The sequence below is a fragment of the Eucyclogobius newberryi genome, unplaced genomic scaffold (assembly GCF_026437365.1).
Source record: "Eucyclogobius newberryi isolate DKJ021-1_F unplaced genomic scaffold, fEucNew1.0.hap1 SCAF_12, whole genome shotgun sequence".
NCBI lineage: Eukaryota > Metazoa > Chordata > Actinopteri > Gobiiformes > Gobiidae > Eucyclogobius > Eucyclogobius newberryi.
The window spans coordinates 15,389,834-15,415,862 of NW_027315746.1; the positions used below are offsets into that span (position 1 = coordinate 15,389,834).

The 26,029-nt window shown below is 38.8% G+C and overlaps 1 protein-coding gene across 3 annotated transcripts in view; it reads left to right on the forward strand.

Annotated features, from left to right (window-relative positions):
- astn1 (astrotactin 1) overlaps positions 1 to 26,029 on the forward strand; it is a 371,670-nt gene that overhangs the window by 60,323 nt on the left and 285,318 nt on the right. For all 3 annotated transcript variants that reach the window (XM_072440945.1, XM_072440947.1, XM_072440948.1), the window contains exons 2-5: positions 4,477 to 4,658; positions 16,882 to 17,138; positions 18,115 to 18,257; positions 20,425 to 20,574. In XM_072440945.1, coding sequence (XP_072297046.1) covers positions 4,477 to 4,658; positions 16,882 to 17,138; positions 18,115 to 18,257; positions 20,425 to 20,574 — 732 coding nt within the window. The remainder of the gene's footprint in view (positions 1 to 4,476; positions 4,659 to 16,881; positions 17,139 to 18,114; positions 18,258 to 20,424; positions 20,575 to 26,029) is intronic.

Below are 26,029 nucleotides of genomic sequence, written 5' to 3' on the forward strand. Positions count from 1 at the left end.
ATATTGATTAATGCTCAAACATTGTATTTCAGAGAAAAAGAGAAGATTGAAATGTAGAAAACTACAGTCAGGTACATTCTGTTATTCGGTTATTTTTTTATATAAAGCTCGGGATGGAAAGCCAAAAAGTGACCAAGCATTATTGACAAAATCTGCCATGTTTTTGATATTGGTAACATGGTCCATAGAGATACATTTATTTAAAAAAATAATAATAACGTTTTACGAATGTTTGTACAGATCTGAACTACAATGTAGGGATGTCACGATTAACCGGTTTTTCAATCATCGCGATTATTTATGGCCACGATAGGTTATTCGTGGGGTTTTTGGAATCTGCGGTTTACCGCAGAAATGTCTCCAGCCACGCGAGTCAGGGACATGCACACACGTGTCTTTGTGTCAGAGCTCAGCGTGTCAACAAGACTGAATAAACGCGCTGAACGACTGCCCCATTACGCACGGTAGCTCGCGAGTGAACAGCGCGAGCTACCGGCAGCGTGAGTAGTTTTTTATGCCGCTGCTTCGTGAATTTACACGTGGCAGAGCGAGGGGCCCCTCTGCTGTCGGGGCTGGTGCGCTAATCGGCCGCACAGCGTGAGCTGAAAGTGGAGCCACGGAATGCACAAGCTCTAAGGAGGAAGGAGAGGGAGAAGGGAAAAGGGAGATGAGGAGACAGGTAGTTCCAGAGCCTAATCTTACCTGTAAACGCTTTTTTATTCTTCACAAATCTGTTTGTTGTTGGCATGAGCCAAATGAAAGTGACTTTCTCAAAGTTTCAAGCCCCTCCCCTGAGCGTTACCATGGAGCTCATCTCATCTCACTAATAAATGATATAATGCTTAAAAGAGCTACAATGAGGGGACAATAATATTTGATAATTTTTTGGCCATTATAATATATATATATATATTTTTTTTTTTTATTAATATGCTGTATTAAAGAGTAGGGGATTTAATTGTTATAAAACCAAATTTTCCTCTCACAGGAATGTTTGCAAGTTTAAACAATATAAATGTTTCCTTTCTTTTTGCTGATAATCGTGAAGAATTGTAAAATCATGATATTTCTCCTCATTATAACCGTGACTCTAAAATGTATATAGTGACATCCCTACTACAACGTTAGTCGTTTTATGCAGAATAAAATGACTAATCTTGAAGTTTTGTTTATGATTCTTAATAGAAGTGTAGCCTTTGCTATTTGCTAATTGCGTTCCACAGTATGACATTTAACTACCTGCATTTAGTTCATTGCAGATGTTTTACTTGCTCAGCAATACCTTGATTAACATTGATTAACATGTATTCTTACTGCAAGTGTGGTCGCCTCTACACAGATCTGACTTGACCAGAACTTGACCTGGTGGTGTCACCTACTTTCCTACATGGAGAGTCATTACCACTTTATAATAACCATACTTTAATTAGCCTTAATAAAACATGAACAGAAACGTTTGCTTTGTAACTTCTTAATTATGAATTTAGAGTATTAATTAAGTAGAAAACTTTTTGTTCATTAGATTTAAGTCTTTCTTCATGCTTTATTAAGGCTATTTTTGGTTGGAGCTGGTCAATGTTCTACCAAAAAATACAGTACAATCTTAATTAAATGTAAATAATTTTATTGATAAGAGTGTTCAGTTCATTTTCCAATTCAGTCTCATCTCGTAGTCAATGGAGGTCTGAACTGCGCAGGTGCAAAGGTGTGATCCCTGAGCTGGCAGCGCTGCGCTAAAGTCCGTGTTCAGCAGGAAAATCTTGCTTACATCTCGGACTAATCAGTGTAATGGTGTCCTGGGCCTGGGTAAGCCTGTGTTTGTATATATATAAGCAGGTTTTGTCTTCTTTTGTCTCGTCTCTGTCCCCTTGTTGTCGACCTAATTCTCTTGTCCCTTACACTGAAGTCTTGGCTGTTTCTTTTGATCAAGCTAATCTCATCATTATATATTTTCTGTGATTCCTGCCTGCAGGCATGCGCCGAGTGTGGACTTTGATCAATTATGGACAATACACTAATGGGCCCTGTCCCTTCATTTCTTCGGCGGACTCCCAGCATGCACTACTGCTCCACATTTTGCGAGCCTGTCTTCTTCTGTTATTGCTTGTGAAATATGATGTGTTGGAGACGAGCTTTAAATTATGTAATTGCTTGTATAGCAGGGCAGTTGGCTCGATGTATTTAGATAATAGACTTGTATAGTGCTCAGAGTTGTGCTCGCAATTTGTGTAATTGTCTCTCTCAGTGGGATGCATCTGAAGACATAAGCAGCGTTTAGGATGCTGCTAATGGGAGAAGATCAGATTTTCTAACCTCTAATTAAGGCCAGGGTTAAGAAATAATAGCTTTACCATAGACTTGATGATAATACAACAATAATGCTAAAAACAGCAAGTCAGGACTTTATTCTTGTTATGCAAAAGCAGTCTTTTGTGACTAAATCAGACCACTGTGCACTTTTAATAGTCTGAATAAAGCAAGAACAAAGACTTAATCTTTAAATTAACAAACAGTTTATTAAAGGTTTATTTTAGGTGCTTGAATTGAACATAAGTAGATCATCATTTGCATTTTGTTCATTGTAACCCACAATATTGAACTAAAACAACTTAGTAACAAGTGATATAAACAGGTCAACTGACTTCCTGTTCAGAACGTCAGAACTTGATAGTGACATTTCTTCAACAAGCAGCAGATTAAACTAAATACTAAATACAGGGATGTAGGCGGGGACATGGGGTTGGTGAATACAGGACTTTTTTGAGCACTCGAGCCTCAGTTGCAGCACGATACCGGATTACTCTAACAACTTTAAATGAACGAATGAGGAAACACTATTGCAAGGCTAAAAGCTAATTTAAGTTGATTTGGCATTGTATTTCCCCTTTAAGAATGAATCAGACTTAAGAACTACTTAATTAATCCCACAATTGAGTTGTTACCAAGCCTGACTCATTCATTCTTGATTAACTGTTTGTTCATTATGAATTGTTATGTCTTTGTTCATGCTGTTTTGAAGCTAATTAAGGTGTAGTTATTACAAAGTGGTACCCGATTATGTAATTGTACTGAATTGTTTTGTGGTTTTGCAACACAAAGGAAACCTTGAATAACCTGCTGGACTAAGAAACAGTCTTTTCTCAGACCAACAGGAACCAAACAACTGACACTTGTGATCGTGCAGGTATTCAATTTAAAACATGTCAGAGGCTTGAATTACTGCTGCTGGGGTTATTCTCTGACCAACAAACAGAACAAACTCGAGTTTAGGATTGTAGAGGTGGTGTGTGTGTGTCAAGTGTGACTGCGGTAATACCAAATGGCTCCGGGATCAGAGGGAGGGCCCCAATTTTGTCCAAGGCCCCAGGGAGGTCAAGAATAGGTCTGGCTCAGTCAACATGTATTCACATCCTGAATCACAGTTAAAGCTAAACTCCTCTGTGTTTCTACTGCTGTTCTGGCCCTGTTAACCAATGATTCCCTTAAATTACAGTTGCAATTGTACTCATTTATATATTGAATACGTTTTTTTTGCAGTTTTGCAGTAATTTGTTCTTTTTTATTGCACAGTTTAATGTTTCCAATTCCACCAACAAAACCAGTGTTCCATTTTTTTGTATTGACAAATGTGAAACCAATTTTGAACTAGATAATACAATAGAAATATAAAACCATTACCTCACTTTTTCTAATTAAGAGTTAAGCTTTGGCCAGTTCATATGTATAAGCTCTTTTCTTCAGTATATACAGTATATCCCAGCACTTACTTCCTTATATTTCTTGACTATTAAGTTTGCTTTTAGTATTAAATAACATCTTAGCTTAATTTGTTAAAAGAGGATTCAGAAAGATCTATTTAAACTATAATATTTTCAGTATTTCTGTATAGTACGTGTTGAAATAGTGTAGTTTCCGTTTAACTGCTTCAAAAACTGCTTCCTGTAATCTTTGTTTTTCTTCGGCAGAGTTCTGAGCCTTTCTCCTGCTCTCTACATTTACAAAACAGAGCGTACCACTGTGCATGCATACGTAATGTTTTCCATTTCAACTCCTCTGTGTTGTGCTATTATATCAGCTACAGAGAGGGAGCGTCTGGCATCTGAAGGTTTGACAAAGGAGTGAGTTTCATGGCTCGCTGCCTTCACAAAATCATCCTTTGCTCTTCATTTCCCCGGCATTTCTTCTCAGCTTTTGGATCAGATATTTGCAGCTTAGAAAGGGATTTGAGGTGAAAGAGCTGACATTGATGGGGATGGCTTTTGAAGCAAATTAGCATTTCTTTTTTTTAGATAGACTCTCATTCTAAATCAGCCTTAAAATGCTCACAAACTTTGAGGTCTTTGTAGAAGTCCTAATCCTCGATGAACAAAAAGGCCTTATAACAAATCATTACTCAAATGACTTCGCTGGAAAGCAGTAATGTTGTTATAAGTTATACGATAAATAGCCTAAAGCTGTTTCTTTTGTGTCTTGCAGAGATTTCGGGTAACTCCGAGGACATCCCGTTGGTGCGTTGGAGGCAGCAGTGGTTGGAGAACAGCACTTTGCTGTTTCATATTCACCACCAGGACGGCAGCGTGAGCCTTCCTGAACCCACCGAAGACCCGGCCAACGATTCAGCCAAAGAGGAGATACGCATTCTGCACATTTCAGTCATGGTAACTGGATTTGAAAAGTCATGAATGGGGTTGATTTTCTTATGGATGTTTGTTTGAAATTGAGCTGGTGGAATTTTAAGGTAGAATTCCTGTTTAACTGTCATTGCAGATGTGTTGTTCTGGTTTATGGTTAATAACGCTGTAATTATTGGGCCAATCCACACTTCAAGCCATAAGATTAAAATGGTAAACTTTGTGGAGCCAAACCAGAATTAAATTATGATAAGGCCAGCTTTTGTGGTTAGTCAGTTTTTTTTTTCCTTCTTTCAAGTTAGTTACATTGACCCTGCCCTCCATCTGAAATTATGACATAATCAAATTCTATAACATTAATATAACTTATAAAGTACCTCAGCACTATTATCCTGCAATGCCTGTACATAGAAGACGTTTCTTTATTCATTGCATTGCAGATTTGCCCTTGCTCTAGGTCATAACATCCAACCTAAAGCTCGTGCACAGCCTGCTGACCGTCTGCCTCGCTCTGACGGGGTCTGTGCCTGATCCACGGTGCTCTCATATGGAGAATGCATGGTGTGCACTTTAGCCTGCTGTTCTGTATCCCGCCGCAGGCCACGGACACGCCTGGCATCAAGCGAGGATGTAATACAACTGTGAAGACATGGAGGCAAACAGGCCAAGGTTCAGCAATTTACTGTAGTCTCGCAACTCAAGCACATCTTTAGCTTTTGCTCCTTTTTCTGCAGATATGACACTAAAGAATAACAATTTGTGTTTGTAGCACACATATAGCTCCAAACCTGGTTGCAAGATGTAGATTTTGCATGCCTGCACTGTATCAAACCTTATCGTCTATGTCGGCAGGAGTAGGAAATGAATCCTTAGATCTGGTTGCTTCCCTCTCTTGCCCAAGGAAATGTATATTTATTAGATCTTAGATATGCCACACCTTCCACCAATGCCCTTTTCCCCAGCCCAAAGACATTACAATCTGTGTGTGATGGATGATGTGTATGTTCAGACATTGAGAGCACATTATGGCTGCATATACGAATGATTAGTCAGCTCTGGCAGACTCTTTTGTGCCAGGAGCTACATCTGCTGAGTGGAGGCACCGACGCACTCTGAATGTCAACCACCTTCAGCCCCTGAATAATGACAAATAACTGACCTTGGATACCCTCCCCATCATTTGCATGCAAAAAAGCATCCAGTGGTTTCTATATGGACTGAATTTTACTACAAATGAGCTAGCCAATGCACTGGTTCTGTTCTCGTAACTCTGATTGTCATTTGTTCAGGATGGATTATCAGTGGAGCGCGGTCCAAGTGAATTGTTTTAGTTGTTCTTGGCATTTCATTCGGATTTCTGTGTTAGCCTCCGACTAGAAGTTCCATTCTATTATCATTATCCTGGTTGTGGCGCAGACGTTTAGCCTCTTCTTTAACCTTAAACCTAAGGAAGATAAAAGGCAATAAAGAAACAAATTCAATACATAGAATTAAATGGTCTAATCCTCATTTAAACCTGGCGTTAAACATCTTTTTGTTCAAATTTAGATCTGGTTGGAGAAAAGCCTTATGTCTATATAACTGCATTATAGCTTTTTTCTCCATCTGCATTTCACATCCCATCAACCCCAGCCCTGTGTCTGTGAGCCAATTGTTCATCCTGAAGAACCTTCGTTTCTTTTCTTTTTGCGGATGTGCTTGTGGAGACGGATTAGTTTGCAGATATGAGCAGACCGTGACAACAGATGGAGGTGCTGTTGCCACTGTGCTGCCCTGGGCCCACTGCAGCCTTCCCACCCGGCTGGAGATTTACGACCCATAAATCCGAGTCAGTACACAACTGTGAAGGCAACTTTACGCTCTTTGAACTCGCAGACCACCTGCACCAACATACCAACATGCTCCATGTGTGTCCAGAGAGATAGAGGGAACTCTAAACAGTCAGCACAGGCTTCAGTTTATAACACACAGTTTGCTTTCACATTGGCTTTCTACCCAGGATAAACAAGGCTATTCCCAGTTCAAGACTCAAATATGCAAACTTTAATTCTGACATGAATGTGGTGTTGTGTATGCAAAACCAAATGTCTTTAGCAGAGTTCTGTGGCATCTTCTGTACTCTCCTTGGTATTATTACAACATGTACAGCTCTAAATCCTTGAGCGCACTGTGACCTTATGTTATTAGCAAATAGTATCCTTTGTTTACTTTCTATGGCGGCTATTGCCTCTGATGGCGTATTTCAATTATGATAATATCCTGGACTTTGTTAACAAAGTCATTCATGTTTTACACGTGTTTTCTGGATTCCAGGTGAGTGTGCCAGTTACCTGCCTCAGTTGGCTGTCTGGCAGCTGCCCACCACAGAACTGTTTATAATGGATGGACAGAGACTCCTGCATTTTTGGCTTGAAATGCAGCCAATTGCATTGAGGGCTGAAGCCGTGGGGGGAGCCAGACTCACTGATGTGCACTGGCTTCTGAGCCAGGGAAGCAGATTTCTTTCAACACTAGCCTGCATTCAATCAAACATTTGAAAAAAAATGGTGCACTTTCCCTGTGTAGAATGACTGATTGTGTGTGAATTATATGGCAGTGTTTTGGCCATGGTCAGTGGGTAGTCTGAGGTTTCCCGTGCAGTGTTCAAAGCCTCTTCCTGTGCCTCAGATCCAACAAGGTGACCAGTGTGTCCTCCACCGGCCACCACAGTTCATCCATAATAGATGAGTCACCTTGTGTCCGCCGCTCTGACACCAGGTGAGACAGTGGCACATCAAACGTCCTCCACCGCTCCTCCACCGCTCCTCCACCGCGCCTCCACCGCTCCTCCACCGCTCCGCCACCACTCCACCACACCAGACCTGAAGCACTGGAGCTACAAAACAACAGCCTGCATTCATATTTACGATCCTATCCCCTCCATTTTGATAGGCCATTTAACTCCAGAGAATCACCTTTTAATTTCCACATTTTAATCATCTGCTGTTTTGCCACTAGGCCTCAATGGATCCATTCAATCATCGTAGAGTACCAAGTCAATTATATTTTATTATAACTTTAACAATATGGGCCTATTGGTGGGATTTGATGTTGTGTCCCCAGCGCGCACATTTGAGCTTTGTTGTTTGTCTCCATAGAGGCTATAATGCAACTTTTTTAATTTGCGCGGGCATCATTGTGAAACCTCCAACAAAATAATAGCACATAGAGTAAACAGTTTAGATTTAGTGTGAACCCACTGGAGTTGAAGACGTCAGTTTCTGGGCCAGGCTGTGCTGGTGCAGAGTCTTGGCAGCGTCACGACACTTTTGAATCGTCTCAGCTGTTTGTTTTGTGTGAAAATGTCTGACTGTGCCCATTCAAGCCAAAAGGTGCGGAACAGTCGAGTCTGTCAGGGCGTATGGCACACACGAAAGGAACAAGGATATTGACAAATCTGTAGTCTGTTTTGTGTCTTAGCTTTATATTTAAACATTTAACAGTTAGTTAGTGGCTCAGACTGTATTGATGTATTGACTAAATGGGACTTTTATTTTGGACCTTTTGTGCCTTCATCTTTCTTCTTCTTTGGATGCCTAAAGTCTTAATTTCAAGGTTACACAATTTAAACCTGGCCCTGTCTTGTTTTTATTTTGGACCTTTTGTGCCTTCATCTTTCTTCTTCTTTGGATGCCTAAAGTCTTAATTTCAAGGTTACACAATTTAAACCTGGCCCTGTCTTGTTTTTTTTGTTGTTTAATGTTTTTTTAATTTAGAAAAATGAAAAAAAAAAAAAAAAATAATAATAATAATAAATGAAATAAAAAAGATAAATACAATAAATAAATACACAAATAAAATACAAAAACAGAAGAAGAAAAAAGTCACACAGACGTTTATTCATTAAATTTCAGATACAGCTTAATAAGCAAAGTGGCAAAGTGGCTTGAGTTTCAGAAAAGCCTCTATTGTTATGAACAAACAATGAATAAATAGAAAATCTCACAGATCACACATACTACATTAAAACCAGAATAAAAGTGTGACTAAACCTGGAACTAAACCACAACAAACCCAGGACTAGAATCACCACTGAAGCAGGGCCACACCACGACAAAACAAAAATATATATGAACGCAGAGAAGAACAACAAAGTTACATCAAATATATTTTGTGGTAGAATTGCCTGGAGCTATTCGATTTTAAAGTAGTAGCAAATTACATCCCCAAGTACAAGATACAATATGGAGAAACATTTCCCCTTATAATAACACACTACCAAATACTTTATGTTCCTGTTTTCCCCCCATCAAATTGTGGATGTGCTTTTATTCCCCTTTCCTACCTCATGGTGTTTATGACCAGGATGATATAGCAACACTGTTGAGCACATTGCATATTGACATTCAGGTGGTGACCCTCCTAAAACCTGTTTTGATAGCATTGATCGTATAAACCTTCAATCAATGCAGCTCGGCGCTCTTGTAAAGGCGCGGGCCGGTCTCCGGGCACCGCACACTGCCATGTTTTTGAAAGGCCTGCTGAGCGAGACCAAACAATGCAACGCTTCCCTGTGGACTCTGAGGAGGGCACGCGGCCACAACGTCTGGCCTCTTTGTAGTCTTTGTGAGTCTCTGATGCAAAACAAAGAGATGCTGCTGCCAGAATGGGACAAACAACACAACAGAATACTCCTGTGCAAACCTGGCAAGAGCTGGATAGACGTTTGAATGACATACCAGTAGTATAACACTTATGTTTCACCCTGGACCTGACAGATACAAATTAACCAGTGCAATTAATAGTTTGATGTTGACGTATTATGGTTTTTTCAGGTACTTTGTGTGTTACTATCTTTTCGTTATAATCCACAAAATTGATCTAAACCGACTTCCGGGACTTCCTGTTCAAAACTACAGAACTGATAAGCCCCGCCTCCCCATAGTGACATTTAACCAAAGCAAGCAGTGGATTTTAATGTATGGGTTTTTATTTTTGAAAAGTGTATCTCTTGAAATCTACGGATAATTACAATTAAGGGATGTGGGCGGGGATAGGGGATAGGTAAAAACAGGACAGTTCTCAATTGCAGTACAATATAGAATTTCTCAAACATGCAAGAATCAATCAAATTTTATTAAGTTGATTTTGCATAATTTGTCTAATTTTAATAAACACATTGTCAGTTATGAATTAAATCCCTTGAATTACTTATATATAAGTTTACCTCCGATACATGGAGTAATTATTTGAATCACTACTTTACTAGTACTGTTATTTTACTCACGGTAAGTTGATTTAAAAGTGTTGACTAAACTTCTCGCCTCTGCATTTGAAATGATGGTGACAATACAATACTCCATTAATGAGCTCCCAGCTGTGTTTCAGTGAGCACACAGTACGAATAAGCCAGTGCATCAGTAAAGCTGAACTACACAGTTCAGTGTAGTGAGTTCTTTTGCTGTTGCTTCCCAAAAGGCCACTTCTGGTGCCAGCGTCAGTGAATCTCTTGTGGGTAGAACATTAGGAAAAACATGAGAAAAAACAAACAAACTCTCATGTTGAACCATACTTCTACTTGCAATTTGATTAATTAATTTGACCAGTTTGGTTGTAGATTATGGCTTTGCTGAATATTTGTTGAGCAGCTCACTTTAATTCTCTGCCAATAAATGAATTGGTCACACCTGAATAACTGTCCAAATTTGTTTAGGTTTTGTGCAAATGAGATTTTTGCAGATGAAAAATGCTGCTGCGGTGAAAACATTTGTGCCAGATTGTGCCTGGGTTTGAAACTATTCCAAATGATATTGTGCTTTTCCATTTTGAACATGGAGACACAACAGCTTCTTCTTTTAACTTAACAGTATAAACCATGTTAGAATCGTTGCAGTTTTATACTTGTTCTTGTTACATTTCTGGTGAATGATCTGCGACTTGCTTCTCTCAAAGGAGAAACTATTGCTTTGCCTGGAATGTTCCACCATATGGCATTTAAGGGGACATATATTGCAACTTTAATTAGCTTTTCGCCTTGTTACGACGGTGTTTCCTCATCAGCAGTTGCATTTTGATTTATTCATGCATGTTTGAGTAATGTTTTCACCTACTCCCTATTCCTGCCTACATCCTTGTGCTGGTACTTAGTTGTGATTACTTGAAAAATTAAGACTGATGTCAGAGTGATACATGTTGAGGTCTAAAATGTCTCAGAGCAGCTTTCCAAAAATAAAAAAACTGCTGCTGTTTGTGGTGAAATGTCACTATGAAGAGGCGGTACTTCAGTTCTGCAGTTTTGAACCAGAAGTCAACGGATCTGTTTCTATTAAAAAGTCGTTTTGGATCAATTTTGTGGTTTACAATGAGTTCTACAGTAAGTACCTGAAAAAAGCAAAATATGTCTCCTTTAAACATAATCTATCTCTATGGAGATAAGTGACAGAACACATCTGTGGAGAGGCGATGCTGCTCTCAGTAAGAGTTTTCTAAGCTATTTTTGCACAAAAAGACATGTAATAAAATACAATTAGATTATATATAGATACAAACATTCCAAGTAAAGCAATAACATTTCTATTGAGACACACAGATGACAGAACCTCCTCTGGAAAAGTTACTGTGTGAACTTTTAACTTTTGAAATCATATTAAAGTTGTTTGATCAGTTAGAAAATACGCGCAAAGACCAGCTCAGCACAAACTAAACATTAATATTAAACATATCTTTACTGTGTCAGAGCTGGTTCTGCTTTAAGTTTGAGTTTTGCGGGTTTGCACACTGCACCCCCAGCCAAATTGGTACAGTTTGAAGTCAGCAGAAATGTGTAGGAGTACCTCTTTTTCCTACTGGGAGGATTATTTAGTTCCCATTGGAGGTAACCTTCAGCTGCTGGGTGCAAAGGGGAACAGCAGATGGGGGAAGGACCTCTGGATTCAGTCTTTGTGTGCGGACAACGCTCTGTTAAGCGCTTTATTCATTACAGAAGGAACACTCTATCTCATCCTGTCAGGAGTTAAACCCCAGCAGGACCTTAACGGCAGAACGGCCAATAGCTCGGTCACCTGGCGCGCATGCATGTGCCAGTGTTAATGCTTCATGTCCAGCTGCTCGGCGCGGGACAGAGGAGAGGTCCAGTAGCTCAGCCATGGCATTAGACTCTTCACTCATTAAGTCACATTTTACATCCAAGCTTAGAGCAGACATTTAACCGTATATTATTCTTTTAATATATTTTCCATTAGAATTATAATTTGCATTTGTATGATCACTGCAACGTATAAAGCAATTATAGCAATGCATATCCAAGGACGGATGCATCTTTGACGCCTGCAATTAAATATTAGACACAAATCACAACATATCCAGTGATTGAAAGTAAGTAAGTACAAAGGAAAAGGAACTGTTACTGTTAACAGCCCAACGTTGACCAAATACACACACAAAACAGGTAGAAACATTTTATACAAATCTACTCACTCACTACTTTTGACGCTTTAATAGTTCTCAGTATGTGTCTGATATATATTGTTTTACTCTAAAAGTACATTTTACTTAAGTTGATTTTTTCATCTCATACTTTTACTCTTTTACTTGAGTATTTTTTTGCCCCTGTGTCTGTACCAGTAACGAACTTGAGTACTTCTTGCGCCACTGAACACATCATTGCCTACTCCAATATTATGCTATTCAAAATATCAGAATCTGAATAGTTTATTGCCATTTTCAGTAAACCTTAAAACCTCAGTGAACATTGCAACCAATAAATGGAGCATTCAAGTACCGTGTGTGGCCTCGTGTCACATTAGGCCTTGGGTTAAAATTATTACAACTTGAATGCAATCATTAAACCTTTTCTGCCATTCATTTTGCGGCGTCTAGAATACGGTTAATACACTACCTTCTAAATTACTAACTGTAAAATCTAAGTCGCCACTGAATCATGAAGACTTATCACCAAAATTACATTATTTATTCAGATCAAGTTGAAAAAGGGATTTTATCTGTATTTTTTTCAAATATATATAGTCAGCACTGAACAATTGACTACTTGGTTGTGTTTTTCACTCTATTGTCATATTTCTATAAATGTAAAGGGCAAAAGTGAGCAATTTGGTTGTAATTGTAACATTCACAAACACAATAATCCTCGCAAACGTAATAAACCACAAACTTAATATCAAAATTGTCGGTTTTAAATGTAATAAACCCAGAAATGTAATAAATCCCCCCAAACGTACTGACTTGTTTGAGGTTGATTACGTTTGTGAGGATTATTGCTTCCGTGGGTGTTGGAATAATAATGTTTTATTTTGGGAGAATTGACTTGGTTCTTCATGCGTGACGAAGATCTATTACTGACATGGTGTAGTGTGAGCACAAATCACTAACATGCAACTCTGCTTTAACTCAATGTTTTTTTCAATGATACTATTACATTTTATATGTCCAGCCAAACATCCTTTCCCTGATTTTAGTGTAATCTTCGTCCCAGGCCTTTCCTGCGTTATAAAACCCCTGATAGTGTAAGTGACAGATTGATCGCAGCACTCTAAACCATGCCCGCTGTGATATCGTGATAATATCCATTGCTTCCTCTCTCATTCAGGGCTTCAGACTTCAGACTACTGCGGTGCCATTAGACCATCGTGGCCGCCCGTTAGTAAGTGGATTATAGCGCCACAGCACTGGCACGCTCCCCTGTGTGGTTTGGTTTTATTGGCTTTATGATGTGACACAGTCCACTTAGGCCGGACTTTGATTGGCCTAATGCCGGACATTAAACAGCTTTTTTTTCCCATAGTCTTTGCGTTAGCCGCCTGAATGCACGGCCGCTAATGCACAGTGATGGCCGTGGATTACATTTGTCACCGTCTCAGATTTGATTGAGAGACATTTAAAGTATCGGACATTTGACATTTCAAGTTCGCGCTGGAGGGAAAGAAAGAATGTGACGGTTTTGAGTAGTAATGTGTTTAGTCATTAATTTATTAACTTGTAAGGATTTTTGTGAAATACATCTTCTATCTTGGGAATAAATGGTCTTTTTTATTTTGATTTCGTTTGTAATACACAATTTGCTAATTCGCAGTGAACATGGTTATTCTTTTTTTTTTTTTTACTTTTTAACCCTTTTTGTGACTTCTATCATTTTTCCTCTTAATTGGACATGAGCAAAGGTAATTCCACAACTGTTACCTAGCAACTATACACCAAAAACAATAATAGTTATGGCCAGGCCTTTCTGTGATGAGTTTGCATGTTTCTCCCTGTGTCTGGGTGGGTTTCCGCTGGGCTCTCCGGTTTCCCCCACCAACCCAAAACCTACACTGCCTGTCCAAAACCGTCACTTGGATTCAACTAAGTAAATACAGTAGGTACGAGTCTCATACTTCTAATTTCTGAAAAAAACATGTGGAAAGACAAATCCCGTGGTTATGGAAAGTATGTCCGTATGTTTGTGAAGGGGCACATCATTGGCATCAGAGAAAACATCTACTCTACATCTATAACAGAAACTCTACTATAGATCTGAGCCTTTGGGATGAGAGTGTTTGGGACGAGCTGGAGGAGGCTTTGTGCAGTGGTCACTCTCACATCATCAATACAAGATCAACATTTGAAAAATACTAAACTACACATAATACATAAACACTGGAGGGAAATACATATATGTACATACATATACAACCATTGTTTTATGATTTGTCACTGGATTTTTACATTCTTGTTTTGTTGACTTTGAAACTATTGCAACACATCTTTTGCAAACATAAGGAGTTTGTTGTCCTCATTGACCAGTGTCATTGCATATTAACACTGTAAAAGTCCTTTATCATTTCTATTGTGTCATGCCCTTGACTGAGCAGATGAAGCTAACAATCTATGCAAATGCGCCTTTACTTTCTGTTAATTTAAATTAATGTGAGCGTATGAATGCCCTATTTTCTATTCACTCACTCCGAGAAGAGATTTTGCGTGTAAATCAATGATTAAATCCATTTCTCATTTCATCTTTGCTTATCAGCCCATAACTTTGACTGAAAAGACAGACGGACACACACACACACACGTTATAATTTTAGTTTTTTCTCTTCCATTTTAAATGATTCTGTTGTGAATGAGCAATTGGCTTTTATCGCTTCGCAACAATTTGTCTTTTCCCATGATAACTTACTCTATGCTGCACTGATAGAGCAGGGACATTGGGGGGAAATAGTGTTATTGTCAGTTGAAGCGCACAGCAGACACACAGAGGTGAACCTGGCTGGAGGCAACCCATGATTTTAGCTCCAATTTTATGGAAGCATGTTGTTTCCTCATCCAGAGCAGATCAGGACAATGTGTTTTTTATTATCAAATGTATTTATTTGGACACGATTTTGACATAAAAACAAATTATTCACCCAGGTTTTTCTTTATGTGAACTATTTGATGCTAGATACAGCCTCTGCGACATGCTTGTGTTGGGGGTATTTGCTATTTTAGGTTCTTCAAAGTAAATTTTTGGTGCACTATATGTAGTTATTTGTTGGATGGTCCGCCAACTGCTTTTGTTCATGGAGATTGCTTTTATTGCTTTCCTGGGAGTGTCAAAAAAGCAGATGACGCCACCAAGCCAAGTTACAGTTCAGATCTGTGGAGAGACGCCACCTAGCTCACAGTAAGAATGCATGCTTTTTCATTCATGGGTTTCAGAATGATAAGCATTAGAACTGTTGTTTTTGAATGGAAGAAAGCTCTCAAAACGTTGCATAAAACAGGAAGCTAAAACCAATAAAGCAACCTTTTTTATTCTCATTTTTTACAAATCTTTATTTAACCAGGTACAAAACAGGTCTCCTTTTAATGGTGACCAGGGTTTAAACTGTGAACATTCCGGTAAATACAATAATGTCTGCAAGTACACAATTCAAGCAAGACCGCTGACGGATGAAGCGATGCAAAGAGTAGTAAACCATGAAACGTTGGTTTTATGTTTGACTAAATCCAAATGGACGACATCAGCTTTTCCCCTTTTCCGTGCTTGCCTGAATAGAAAGCAAATAAAAACTAACACAAGACAAAAAAAAACCTGTGCATTCTTCAGAAATCCTCATCTTTCTATGTCTTCTTCCATTTCCTGGTCCATTTGAAGTGACTCGCAAATTAAAATGATGTCACAAAACGCAGCTTAGTACGATAAATCTTCCTTTTGCACTAGCGATGTTTGCTGATATTCAAGCTGACAAAGGCTGCCTGTCTCCTGTATCGCTCCTCTGCCGTGTGCCTTTGCCTCGCTGTCATATCGAGCCACATGTACTGGGAAAGACTGTCAGATACGCACTCTCTTTTGGTCTTTTTGTGTCCTTGTTGTCCTCTGCAAACCAAAGTGTGTGACCCACATCTGTCTGTCTGCTGACTATTCCCTGCAGCCGCGAGTGTTCCGAACTCAAACGCCTCAAACTGACACATAAATACTTAAAATGACAGAGGAATGAGGCAAATTAAAGTGGCTGTGTGACCTAACCCAGTCAACCGCAATAAAAAGTGCACCAGATATAACAAATTGATTTTTACTCTTTAGATTTAACTTGAAATGATTGGGATCTGGGAGAAAAAAATCTGAAAAATATTGGCTAAAAAAATGAACGAGTTACAACATAATGAAATGTCACAACATTTGCTTTGTTTAAGGTTATCTTAAGAAGAATAATACGTTTTAGATGAATTGTTTGAAGAAAATTGTGTTCAGTTGCATGTTGTCAGCATGTGGTCAAAAACAAACACAAGTCAAATTGTAATTATTGATGCAATCAGTGCACAACTTCATTTAATTCCCTTAAACGTGTTTATTGAGAAGTAAATTAAGAGTTTTCTACAAACACTCTGCTAAATTGTTGAATGATTTCTTTCATTCTAGTCAATTATTTAGCTGAATTATTACGGCTTTAGTCGCAGCGAGTTCAAACTCCTGAAACTGAAGTAGTGCAGACTTCATTAGAGATAGAAATGTGTCGAGTTGAAAAGCTAAAAGTTTTAATGGCCGACCCCTAAAGGTGAACTGACTCTGCTGGATGGAGCTACATGAGAGCTGCAGTTAAAACCGTGTGGGTGTTATCGGCTAAATTGCAGTTCTAACCTGTCTTTTATTTTTACTTTAACTCTTGACACCTCAGCAGAGCCTTTAATCCATTGGACTTTGGAACTTTTTGTGTATAGAATCTTTTAAAATGCTAGGTTGTGCCAGTTCTGGCTCTTTTCTCACTGTGTTGGTTCCCTCCTGTCTCCTCAGGGAGGGATGATCGCCCTTCTGCTCTCCGTGCTGTGCCTCGTCCTCATCATGTACACCAGGAGGCGCTGGTGCAAACGCCGCCGCATCCCCCAGCCCCAGAAGAGCGCCAGCGCGGAGGCGGCTAACGAGATCCACTACATCCCGTCGGTGCTGATGGGAGGACAGGCCCGCGAGAGCCTCAGGAACTCCAGGGGTCAGGGGCCCAACTCCAGCGGGACTCTCAGCATCAGGGAGACGCCCATACTGGATGGGTACAAGTATGTTCAGCGCACGCATACACACAAACACACCATGCAAATACATATAATCCTTTTGATGTTTTCATCACGACCACAGTGAAGCAGTAGATCTCATGTTTAAAATGTAAAACTGATGGACATTTGACCAGCATCATGCCGTTTTTAGAGTTGAGAGCATTTAATCAAAGGGTGATATGGCACTATTTTCTTGGAGCCAGATAACAATTTAAATCTTAATTAATTGCACGTGGTTTCTTTTTAGTGCATTTAATCAGTAACTAAGGCCCTGTTTACACGGCAACATTGGTTTGGAAAAATGACCCTTCACGCCTGATTTGATCTGCAGGAAAACAATGAGGTGTGACGAGAAACACTTTTAGATCATTAAATGAAGATGTAAATAACAATGCATCTTAAAGAATAATCAGATTAAACATAAGCGACTCTCACAGGTGTTCTTTTAAAGAGTATAAATCACATGGATCCTGTCTACATCCGATTCACTTTCCACCTTCTAATGTTATTAAAAAGGGCCCCTGGAAATGTTTGTGACAGATTTAGTTTATTTTAAAGCACCGTAACGTAAAACTGATATTGACTATTGAAATGATGTGATCTTGATAAAACAGTTTGTTCACTCAAATAGCTATATCCCAGGTGTTTAACTTTAGATTGTGATTTTACTTTTACTATACCAACTGTGTTTTGCTAAACTTAGCCTTAAAACGATCTGCTTCTTCTGAGAATTCACACACTTCACTGTAATTGGTTAAATTCAACTGTCACTCACCTGTGACAGTTACTGATCAATGTTTGGCACAAGGGCGTTGAGGATCGTGGGGATCATTCTGCCATCCTCTGTTTTTCAGTATTAATGTGCAGTTTTATTGGTCTTTTTTTTTATTGGACTTTTATTTCCTCTTTATCGAACACCCCAAAAATGAGCTTGTGTTTCCTGCTGCCGTCAATGTGATTGGCTTGTGTTGTGGCGCAGGTACGAGTATGACATCACAGACCTGAGGCACCACCTGCAGAGGGAGTGCATGAACGGAGGGGAGGAGTTCTCCAGTCAGGTCACCCGCACCCTGGACTCACTGCAGGGCTGCAACGACAAGAACAACATGGACCTCACACCTGGTAAGAGCTCACGTCCTCGGAGCCAAGAAAACTCTGCTGCTCTAACTTCTATCCACAAAATGGAAAGTCATTTATACAGTTTATCTTTATCCCTCCTGCAGCATTATAAGGCTCGCTCCATCACATGCACAATACTTTCACATTAGACGTTACATTATGCTTAAGGTGAAATATGGTCGCCTTTTATCTTTTTTCTTTACCTGAATTGTTTCATGTATGGTACTGAATATATCCATCTAGCATTTGTTGAAAATATATTTCTACTGCTAAAAAACAGGGGTGGAAAGCAACTAATTACATATACTCACATTGCTATAATTGACTAGATTTTAGGGTTAATTCTTGTATTTTTTTCAGTAGATTTTTAAACCCACGCTGCACTTACAATTGTTTCTTTTTAGCATTGTAACTCATTTCATTACAAACATCTGTACTTTGTTCACCACCGCTAAAAACATACACTGAAAAATATGAGTTCTCACTGTGAGTGGGAGCACCTTTCCCCAGATCAAGTTATAACGTGCACTTTAAAGTTTACTAATAAACTTAATTTAATCTTACAACGGGGTTATTATGGAGCTGAGGCTCATCGTCTGGAAAATATAAAAAGTTTATATTGACATTCTACAAGGAAAGTATATAATGAGTGATACAATTACTATGAGTATTTAAACAGCAACATGCCAATTAGAGACTAGTTTCATGTCTCAAAATAATTGGCATCATGAAACAAGGATAATCAGGTTACCATGGATACTTTTTCATCATCACCTTAATTACGCTTTGTTTTTCGCTGTAGACTTTATTTCAAACACACAATGAATGAAGAGCTTTTCCATCTGCCAAGAATGTTATAGTAGTATTAGTCAAAGAAAGTATATGATAATTAATTAAGGTATGGTGGAGTTTAGTGTTGTCCTGTTGGGATTGAGTCTGTGAAGCGGAGTCATTCTGAAGTATGCGCCGCTCTGAATGTGAATGAGCGGCTGCTTCTTGGCCGCGTATTATTGTGAGATCTGTTATGATGACGGAGCGCGCACGCTGTGTTCCTCTAAAGCCCGACAGCCCGCCTCACGAAGCAGTAATCCAGGGCATTATGCATTTAAGATAGAAAAGAGCTGTTAGTGCAATGGACTGGAAAAAATGGAGGATGCAAGCGCCGGGCCATGCACAGAATATTCATACACACAAACACTGCAGAGGTCAGTCAGTAATTTGTATTAAACCAGCAAGATGTCACTTGTGATTCCGCTGACCTTTCTTACAGATGCATAGCTCATCATGCATTGTTTATCTGTTTGGTGGAGCTGATCACATCTCTCAGCAGAGAAAAAGAAGAAAAAAACAACAGCGCATTTCTTTTGTTTGAGAAGCACAGACCTGTTGCTCTTGATTTGATTTTTTCTTTTATAAAACTAAATGTTATCCAGGAAAATGGAGTGAACGGGAGTCATAAAATAAAAAAATTTAATTGTCATGTGCACAGTATTTTAATTATGCACTGACATTATTACTTCGAGTTTACACCTAATGCGGTTGAGTCGGGTGTGGTTTGGGACCTGCAACAAATCCAAAGTAATTAAAATGGTTTTATTTTGTCTATTTTTTCTGAACCATAGCAGTCTGGAGCGGTATATACTGAAGATGGTTTGACTAGTTCTTCTCTGTCAACTGCATCGGTCAAATATGTGCCAGAGTAAAGTGTAGTTTGTGTAAAAGGCCGTCTTCTCCCTGTATAAAATAGTTTAGTTAATTAAATTAGCCATATCTCATGCAGTCCATAATAGTTGCAGTCACTGGTGTTGCTAATGCACTGCCTGAGTTTATGGCCTTTGAGTGCTGCTCAAATACTACCAATGTTTTCTCTTGAAGCGCAGAGTTTTAAGATGAAAAGAAGTTGGCATTGGCAACATCTGCAGCCGAGAGATTCTAAGTATTTCTTTTTGTATCTTTTTAATTGTGGCCCACAGGAATATGTTTGAAAAGGTAGATCTTGGACCAAATTTGAACCCCGACGACCTATTTTCATGTAGACCTTCAGTGGGTCTCTTAACTGTGATAATGTTCCTTTTGTTACAATTTAATTACATTTCCCCCACAAGCTGATCATTTTCTTTTCTAATTACACAATATATCTCTCGCTCTCTTTGTACAAATCATTTTGTAGTGAGCGACAACACAAAGCTGGCTCTGATGAATAAGTACAAGGACAACATCATTGCCACGAGCCCCATCGACAGCAACCACCAACAGAACACTCTTCTGCCCCACAACACGTCCACCAGCCAGCGCAAGAGGCTCTCCAGCAATACCAGAGGTGAGTCATGACTGCCACCGACGGGAGCGCCGAGGGAAGGTCCTTTACAGCTCTGTTCTTTTCTATCAAGATTCATATATTTACAGTGTCTCTGTGTCGATGTACAACCTATTCTACAGAGCATTTCAGGTAAACTTGATGAGATATTCCTATAAACGTTTTAGAAAAATACGGTTCTTTTAGTAGTTGACCTTTTAAGAACATTATCAACCAAATGTACGTTGAAATATGGTGATTGAAGGCTTCTAGAATTCATAAATATTCTCTTGTTTATGAATTACGAGCATTGATGAAAATCCAAAATTGTTTATTCGTTTTGACATTTGTATTCATGATTCTTCGCTGTCTTTGTTGTCAAAATGTCGTAATTTCGTACGTGTGTATAGTCCAGATAAGGCCGCAGTTATTTTATTACTTGGTTTATGGATTTTTATATGAAATATATTGAACAGGCGGGGGGGGACTTAATACCGCTTTTTATATTTCATTTAATGCTATTTTGAGTTGTCAGCGGTACTTTATAAAAAAAAAATTTATGATGATTTATTTTATTTATATTGTAGAAATCAATAATCTAAGTGCGGCGGATCCGTAAACCAAGTAATAAAATATCTGTGGCCTAACTACAATCAAAATACAAAATATGTCCATATATCATATCATATCACAGCGGGAAAGATTATTTTTAAGATAGTACCAAATCTCAAATGTTTGCACAACCGTCCCGAGCTTCGGTCAAGTGCACCGCGTTCATTTCAATTTCACAATCTCCAAACTTTTCTGTAAATTTGAGACTGAACCAGCTTGAACAAAACTAGGTCAACATTTGGGAATACTAAATTAGGCGGCTGCAAATGCAATACAGCGCAATAAGTGAGACAGAAAGCAGTAACTTGAGCCGATCAATTCTACTGGAGCGCTTTAAGAGATTCTTCAACTTTACTGCCCGTGAATAGCACTGCGAGCACCTTTCATATTGCAGGTGCAATGATCAATGGCTGGGTGAAGAAATCTTTTATCGCCAAGTATTTATCACACAAGGTTGTATCACAGGCCAGAAATCAGGGCGAGTCACTGAATGCCACCGCACGCTTTTAAACGTTGACAACGGCGAATGCCCTTTGCAAACTTCCAAGGACCGGGGGACATTTTCAACTCTTCGAACGGGGATTGTCAATAGAGTTCTTGTAAAACGTGCGGGGCTTTTTTGAAGGCGAAAAGCTCCTGATGTAATAGTGCTAAGTTTGACTGTATGCTTCCTGCTTAGACGTCAGAAAAAGATAAAATTAGGGGTGCCGCTGGAGCACGATGTTCTCCAATTATCCTAAAGTACGTCTGACATTTCGAAATGCCATATTGGAAGTTTACAGTTGACTTCAGATCAGTGTTCTTCCTGTAACACTTTGCTGCCTGTATGATTATACTGTATGTTAGTAAAAAGACACATTTTTGTATTTTTTTGTCACACCATGTCAAATTCATTGTTTTTTTTTTCATTTAAAACGATCCAGTTTTAATTAAGAGCTCATGTTTATTATGATTTTTCATATATAAATAATAATTGAGGATTAAGTAATGCTTGTATGTGATTATGCAAACATCTTATTTGTAAAAAACTATAAAGACATTGATTGATTGATTGATTGATTGATTTATTGATTGATTGATTTTTGAAGTGCACTATTTAACAGTTCTGCTTGTTTCCATGACAATGTTTTTTTCAGCAATAAAAATGACAATAATCAAATTACTGCTAGATAAATATGTTTAGTGCCATACTGTGGAAGGTTCCTGGCAAATCAATAATATCCCCATGGAAACTAGAAGGTTGCTGGTTGCCTTCTCTGTCCGTCTGACTTTCGGGCATGTTTCGTTCATCATTGCTACAAAAATTGACCATTGAAAAAACTGCCGGAAAAACATCCTTGCAATTTTTTTCATCCGAAATCCAAAAAGAATGAACTACGAGTTTAAAAAAAGTGTTTAAATGATTGGCAAGCAGCAGGGGTGTGGTTACCTTTTGAGTTGGTCTGTGCTGTAAACAGAAGTGAGTCACAGTTCTACAGCTGCGCGCTCAGACAAAACCTCTGGTCATTTGTTTTTAATGAGAACACGCTATGATGCTTCACTTGTTAAACGCTGCACTTGTCTTTTAGTCTGCAGCGGTGGTCTGGCACATATCGTCAAGTCAAAGCAAAAGATGGAGCAATCTCGGGTGAAAATTGTCTTTTTTTGGGAGGCTCTCAAAGCAAGTGAGAAATGAAACAAGTTGAAAAGATTTTTTTGGGTATTGTAATCAGTAAAGATTTAGTAAAACAACTAAAGACTATTCTATGAGCTATTGACAGAGACTTTTTGACCCCCGTCTTCGTCTGTCGGTGAAGACACTTGCGTTTAAATATATAATATAGTATGAGTTAAATATTGAGGTAGAGGACAGGGCAGAACTCTATAGAATTTGCTGTTAAATGGTCGAAATGCAAATTTTTCTCCTGGTTTTTGGTTAATATATCTGTAATTACTGGGCGTATCCACAATAATCCGGCACAAAGTCCAACGTCTTCCCTGTCGTCAGAAACAGATAAAGTTACAAACATATTTTTTGTACATGGGTTGCATTATTCAAATGCTTGATTTTTTTTTTTGGTTAGTTTATTGTTTTGTTTAAGGATTCTGATCCATAAGTATGATAATCTGTTATTATGGTAAATTTGTGGACCAATCCCTAATCCGTTTGGTATCTCCTGTTTGTATAGATCCGTGCCCTAAATTAAATGATGACTGTCTGTCTGAGTTCTTGTAGGTTAGTGAAGCTAATAATGTTTGTACATCCTGCCAACGTTCTTATCCAGTCTCTTAATTCAAAAATAATAAATTAATAAGATACAGTGTTATGAAAGTAGTTAATGGCATTAGTTCTCTTTTTTTTGTGCAGAAATGTAACACTTCACAAAGAAATCTTATCAACATTTAGTTTTTAATCCAGGCAAAATGATTAGAAAATCCTCTTCATGGTTCTCTGCCCTTGGCAAGCATAAAAACATTTAACCCTGGTCTGATTTGGATCCACAATTTCACTGGATGTGTCTCAAGTTGGCTATAATATTATCCCTGCTTATATCTGCTTTATACCCAAGCAAGGCTGTGAATGTTTAAGTAAGCCTTAGTTTCCCTTTGTTCTCCTCCACATAGTCGGCGCAATAATAAACACTAATTTAGCAGAGATGAGAATTTTAAACAAGATTCACGCTAAAAATAAAACGATTATATTTTCAATGCAGCCGAAGCTTTCAGATGTGCTTACCAACACACTTAAATAACTCTACTCCACTAGCTATTTCAATTCATAGTCCTGCACTTTAAGAGACCAGCTGTATATAAATGAGTGTGCCGAAGCAAGCAATTAACTGTGCTTCATGCCGTTTTGAGTCGCGCTTTTGTGATGATTCCTGTCGACTTTTTTCATCTTAAAATATGCACAGGTAGAGCTATTGTTGTCAAGTTCGGTGCGCGAGGCAATGTGTCTTTTTGCTGAAGAGGGAGTTAACTCTCCCCAGTCCGTACGTCAGCACATTTACCGGACCTGGGAGTTTCTTGTGAAGTGACTACAAGAAGAGAATAAATGAAAGGACTTTGGTGTGGCAGGGCGCCGCTGCGAGTCGCTGACACTGGTTAGGATTATTAGTGCTGAGCCAGTGAGTCCCCGTCTGTTAAAGTCATTACTCCAGGTGAATGATGCCGAGAAATTAGGCTGGGAACAGTGTAGTCAGCTTGTGAGACTTTTTAAAAAGTAGAAAGGCCACCAAAGAATAAGCCCTGCATAACATTCCTTTTGATGGGTCTCCATGAAGATGATGTTGCTTTACTTGGAATGTGACCCTAAAACTACAGGCAAAACTCAGACAGATCACGCATAAAGGTTTATCTAATTCTAAACCTGATTTATTGAAGTTTGTCTGCATTTATTATGTCAACAAAATGAAGCAAGTTGTATTTGTAGTATTTTTTTTTACAGTAAACAACAGAAAATGTTTCAAATTGATATAAATCTAAATTCACATTAACCTGCAGTGTCTCACCTTAATGGTGCGTTCCATTTGTCCAATGAGGTTGGATTTTCCAGTCTCCAACTTGTAAATTTAAACTTCAATGCACTTCCATCACAGAAGTCAAACGTGGTATTTCAGATCCAAAATCTGAAATGTGTTTATGGACTTTATACTTTATTCTTCTTTGTTCGGTATTGTTTAAATCACATTGGTTGTAATCACATAAAGCTTATATAAGCAGTTGTCATGTCTTTCGGTTAAAATACATGAATAATTTCACAAGGTTAATAAGTTATTTACTTCATGCTTTCTAAATAACAAAAAAATAATTCATTATAAACTGTTAAAAAAGGTTTTGGGTAAAATAGTCACAGTTAGAAATCTTCTCATTTGAGGATTGTTTTAGTTTCAGTGCAGAGTAAGTGCTCTTGCGCCCATAGAAGATCTTTGATGTGTTTTCCTCCCGGTAAAATTCAAGTCGTTAAGAGTGAGGTCTGGAAATGTCTCATTAACACACTGAATGTGCTCTAAACGTTTGATCTGTGGGAAACCTTCGTCTTTGTACGTATTTTCATGTTCACAAGCACTTAGTTTCAGATTACAGATTTCATATGATTTAATATAAACTCGTGGTTGTTATTTGCAGCTAACTGTGACCGCTTTATTACTTGTACTTAAGCTAACTACATTCATTTGCACACCAAATTTACAGTGTAGTTTGTAATATGTAGTCTTTCTGCATGTTTAAATTTTTTTATAAATACAAGAGACCTTCATGAAGGAAAGTACACCTTGTGTACAGAGTTTTCTTTCAAGGTTCCCGCGGGGCCTTAAAAAGTCTCAAATTTGACAAACATTTGGGTTTGGTCATACATTTGAAGACCTTGCCTTCTGTGCAGATTGATATAAATTCAATAAAGAATGTGCATGTTTGTGTTAGAGATATTCAGTTTATTGTGAGCCATGTAAATAAGCTCCAGATGGGTCCGGAGCCACAGTGCAGGACAGCAGTCAGAGCGGAGAGCCCAGCCCCGCGGTGGCGAGCCCAGTGAGCCAAGCCCCAGAGAGTCCCTGGATGGTGAGCCGAGACCCCAGCAGCTTGGCATAAGTGGCGGAAGCTCTCACTTATGGATGAGCAGGTTTTATAGACTGACAGGTGAGCTCACTGCGCAGTAGTTAATGCAAATCAAACAAATGGGGCTGAATATGCGCCTGTGTTAGCATCGCTAGCCGCTATAAAAGCTACAAAAACATAACAGTGTAGCCTTTATTACAGAACTTGTTTTGTGCACTAAGGCCTGTCTCATACAAAGTGCTGGATGTCATGGTCACGACTGATGAGAGCAGTGATGGAGGGACAGGTGCACCTGACCAGGTGTGATCATGTGACGCTAATCTCAGGTTCA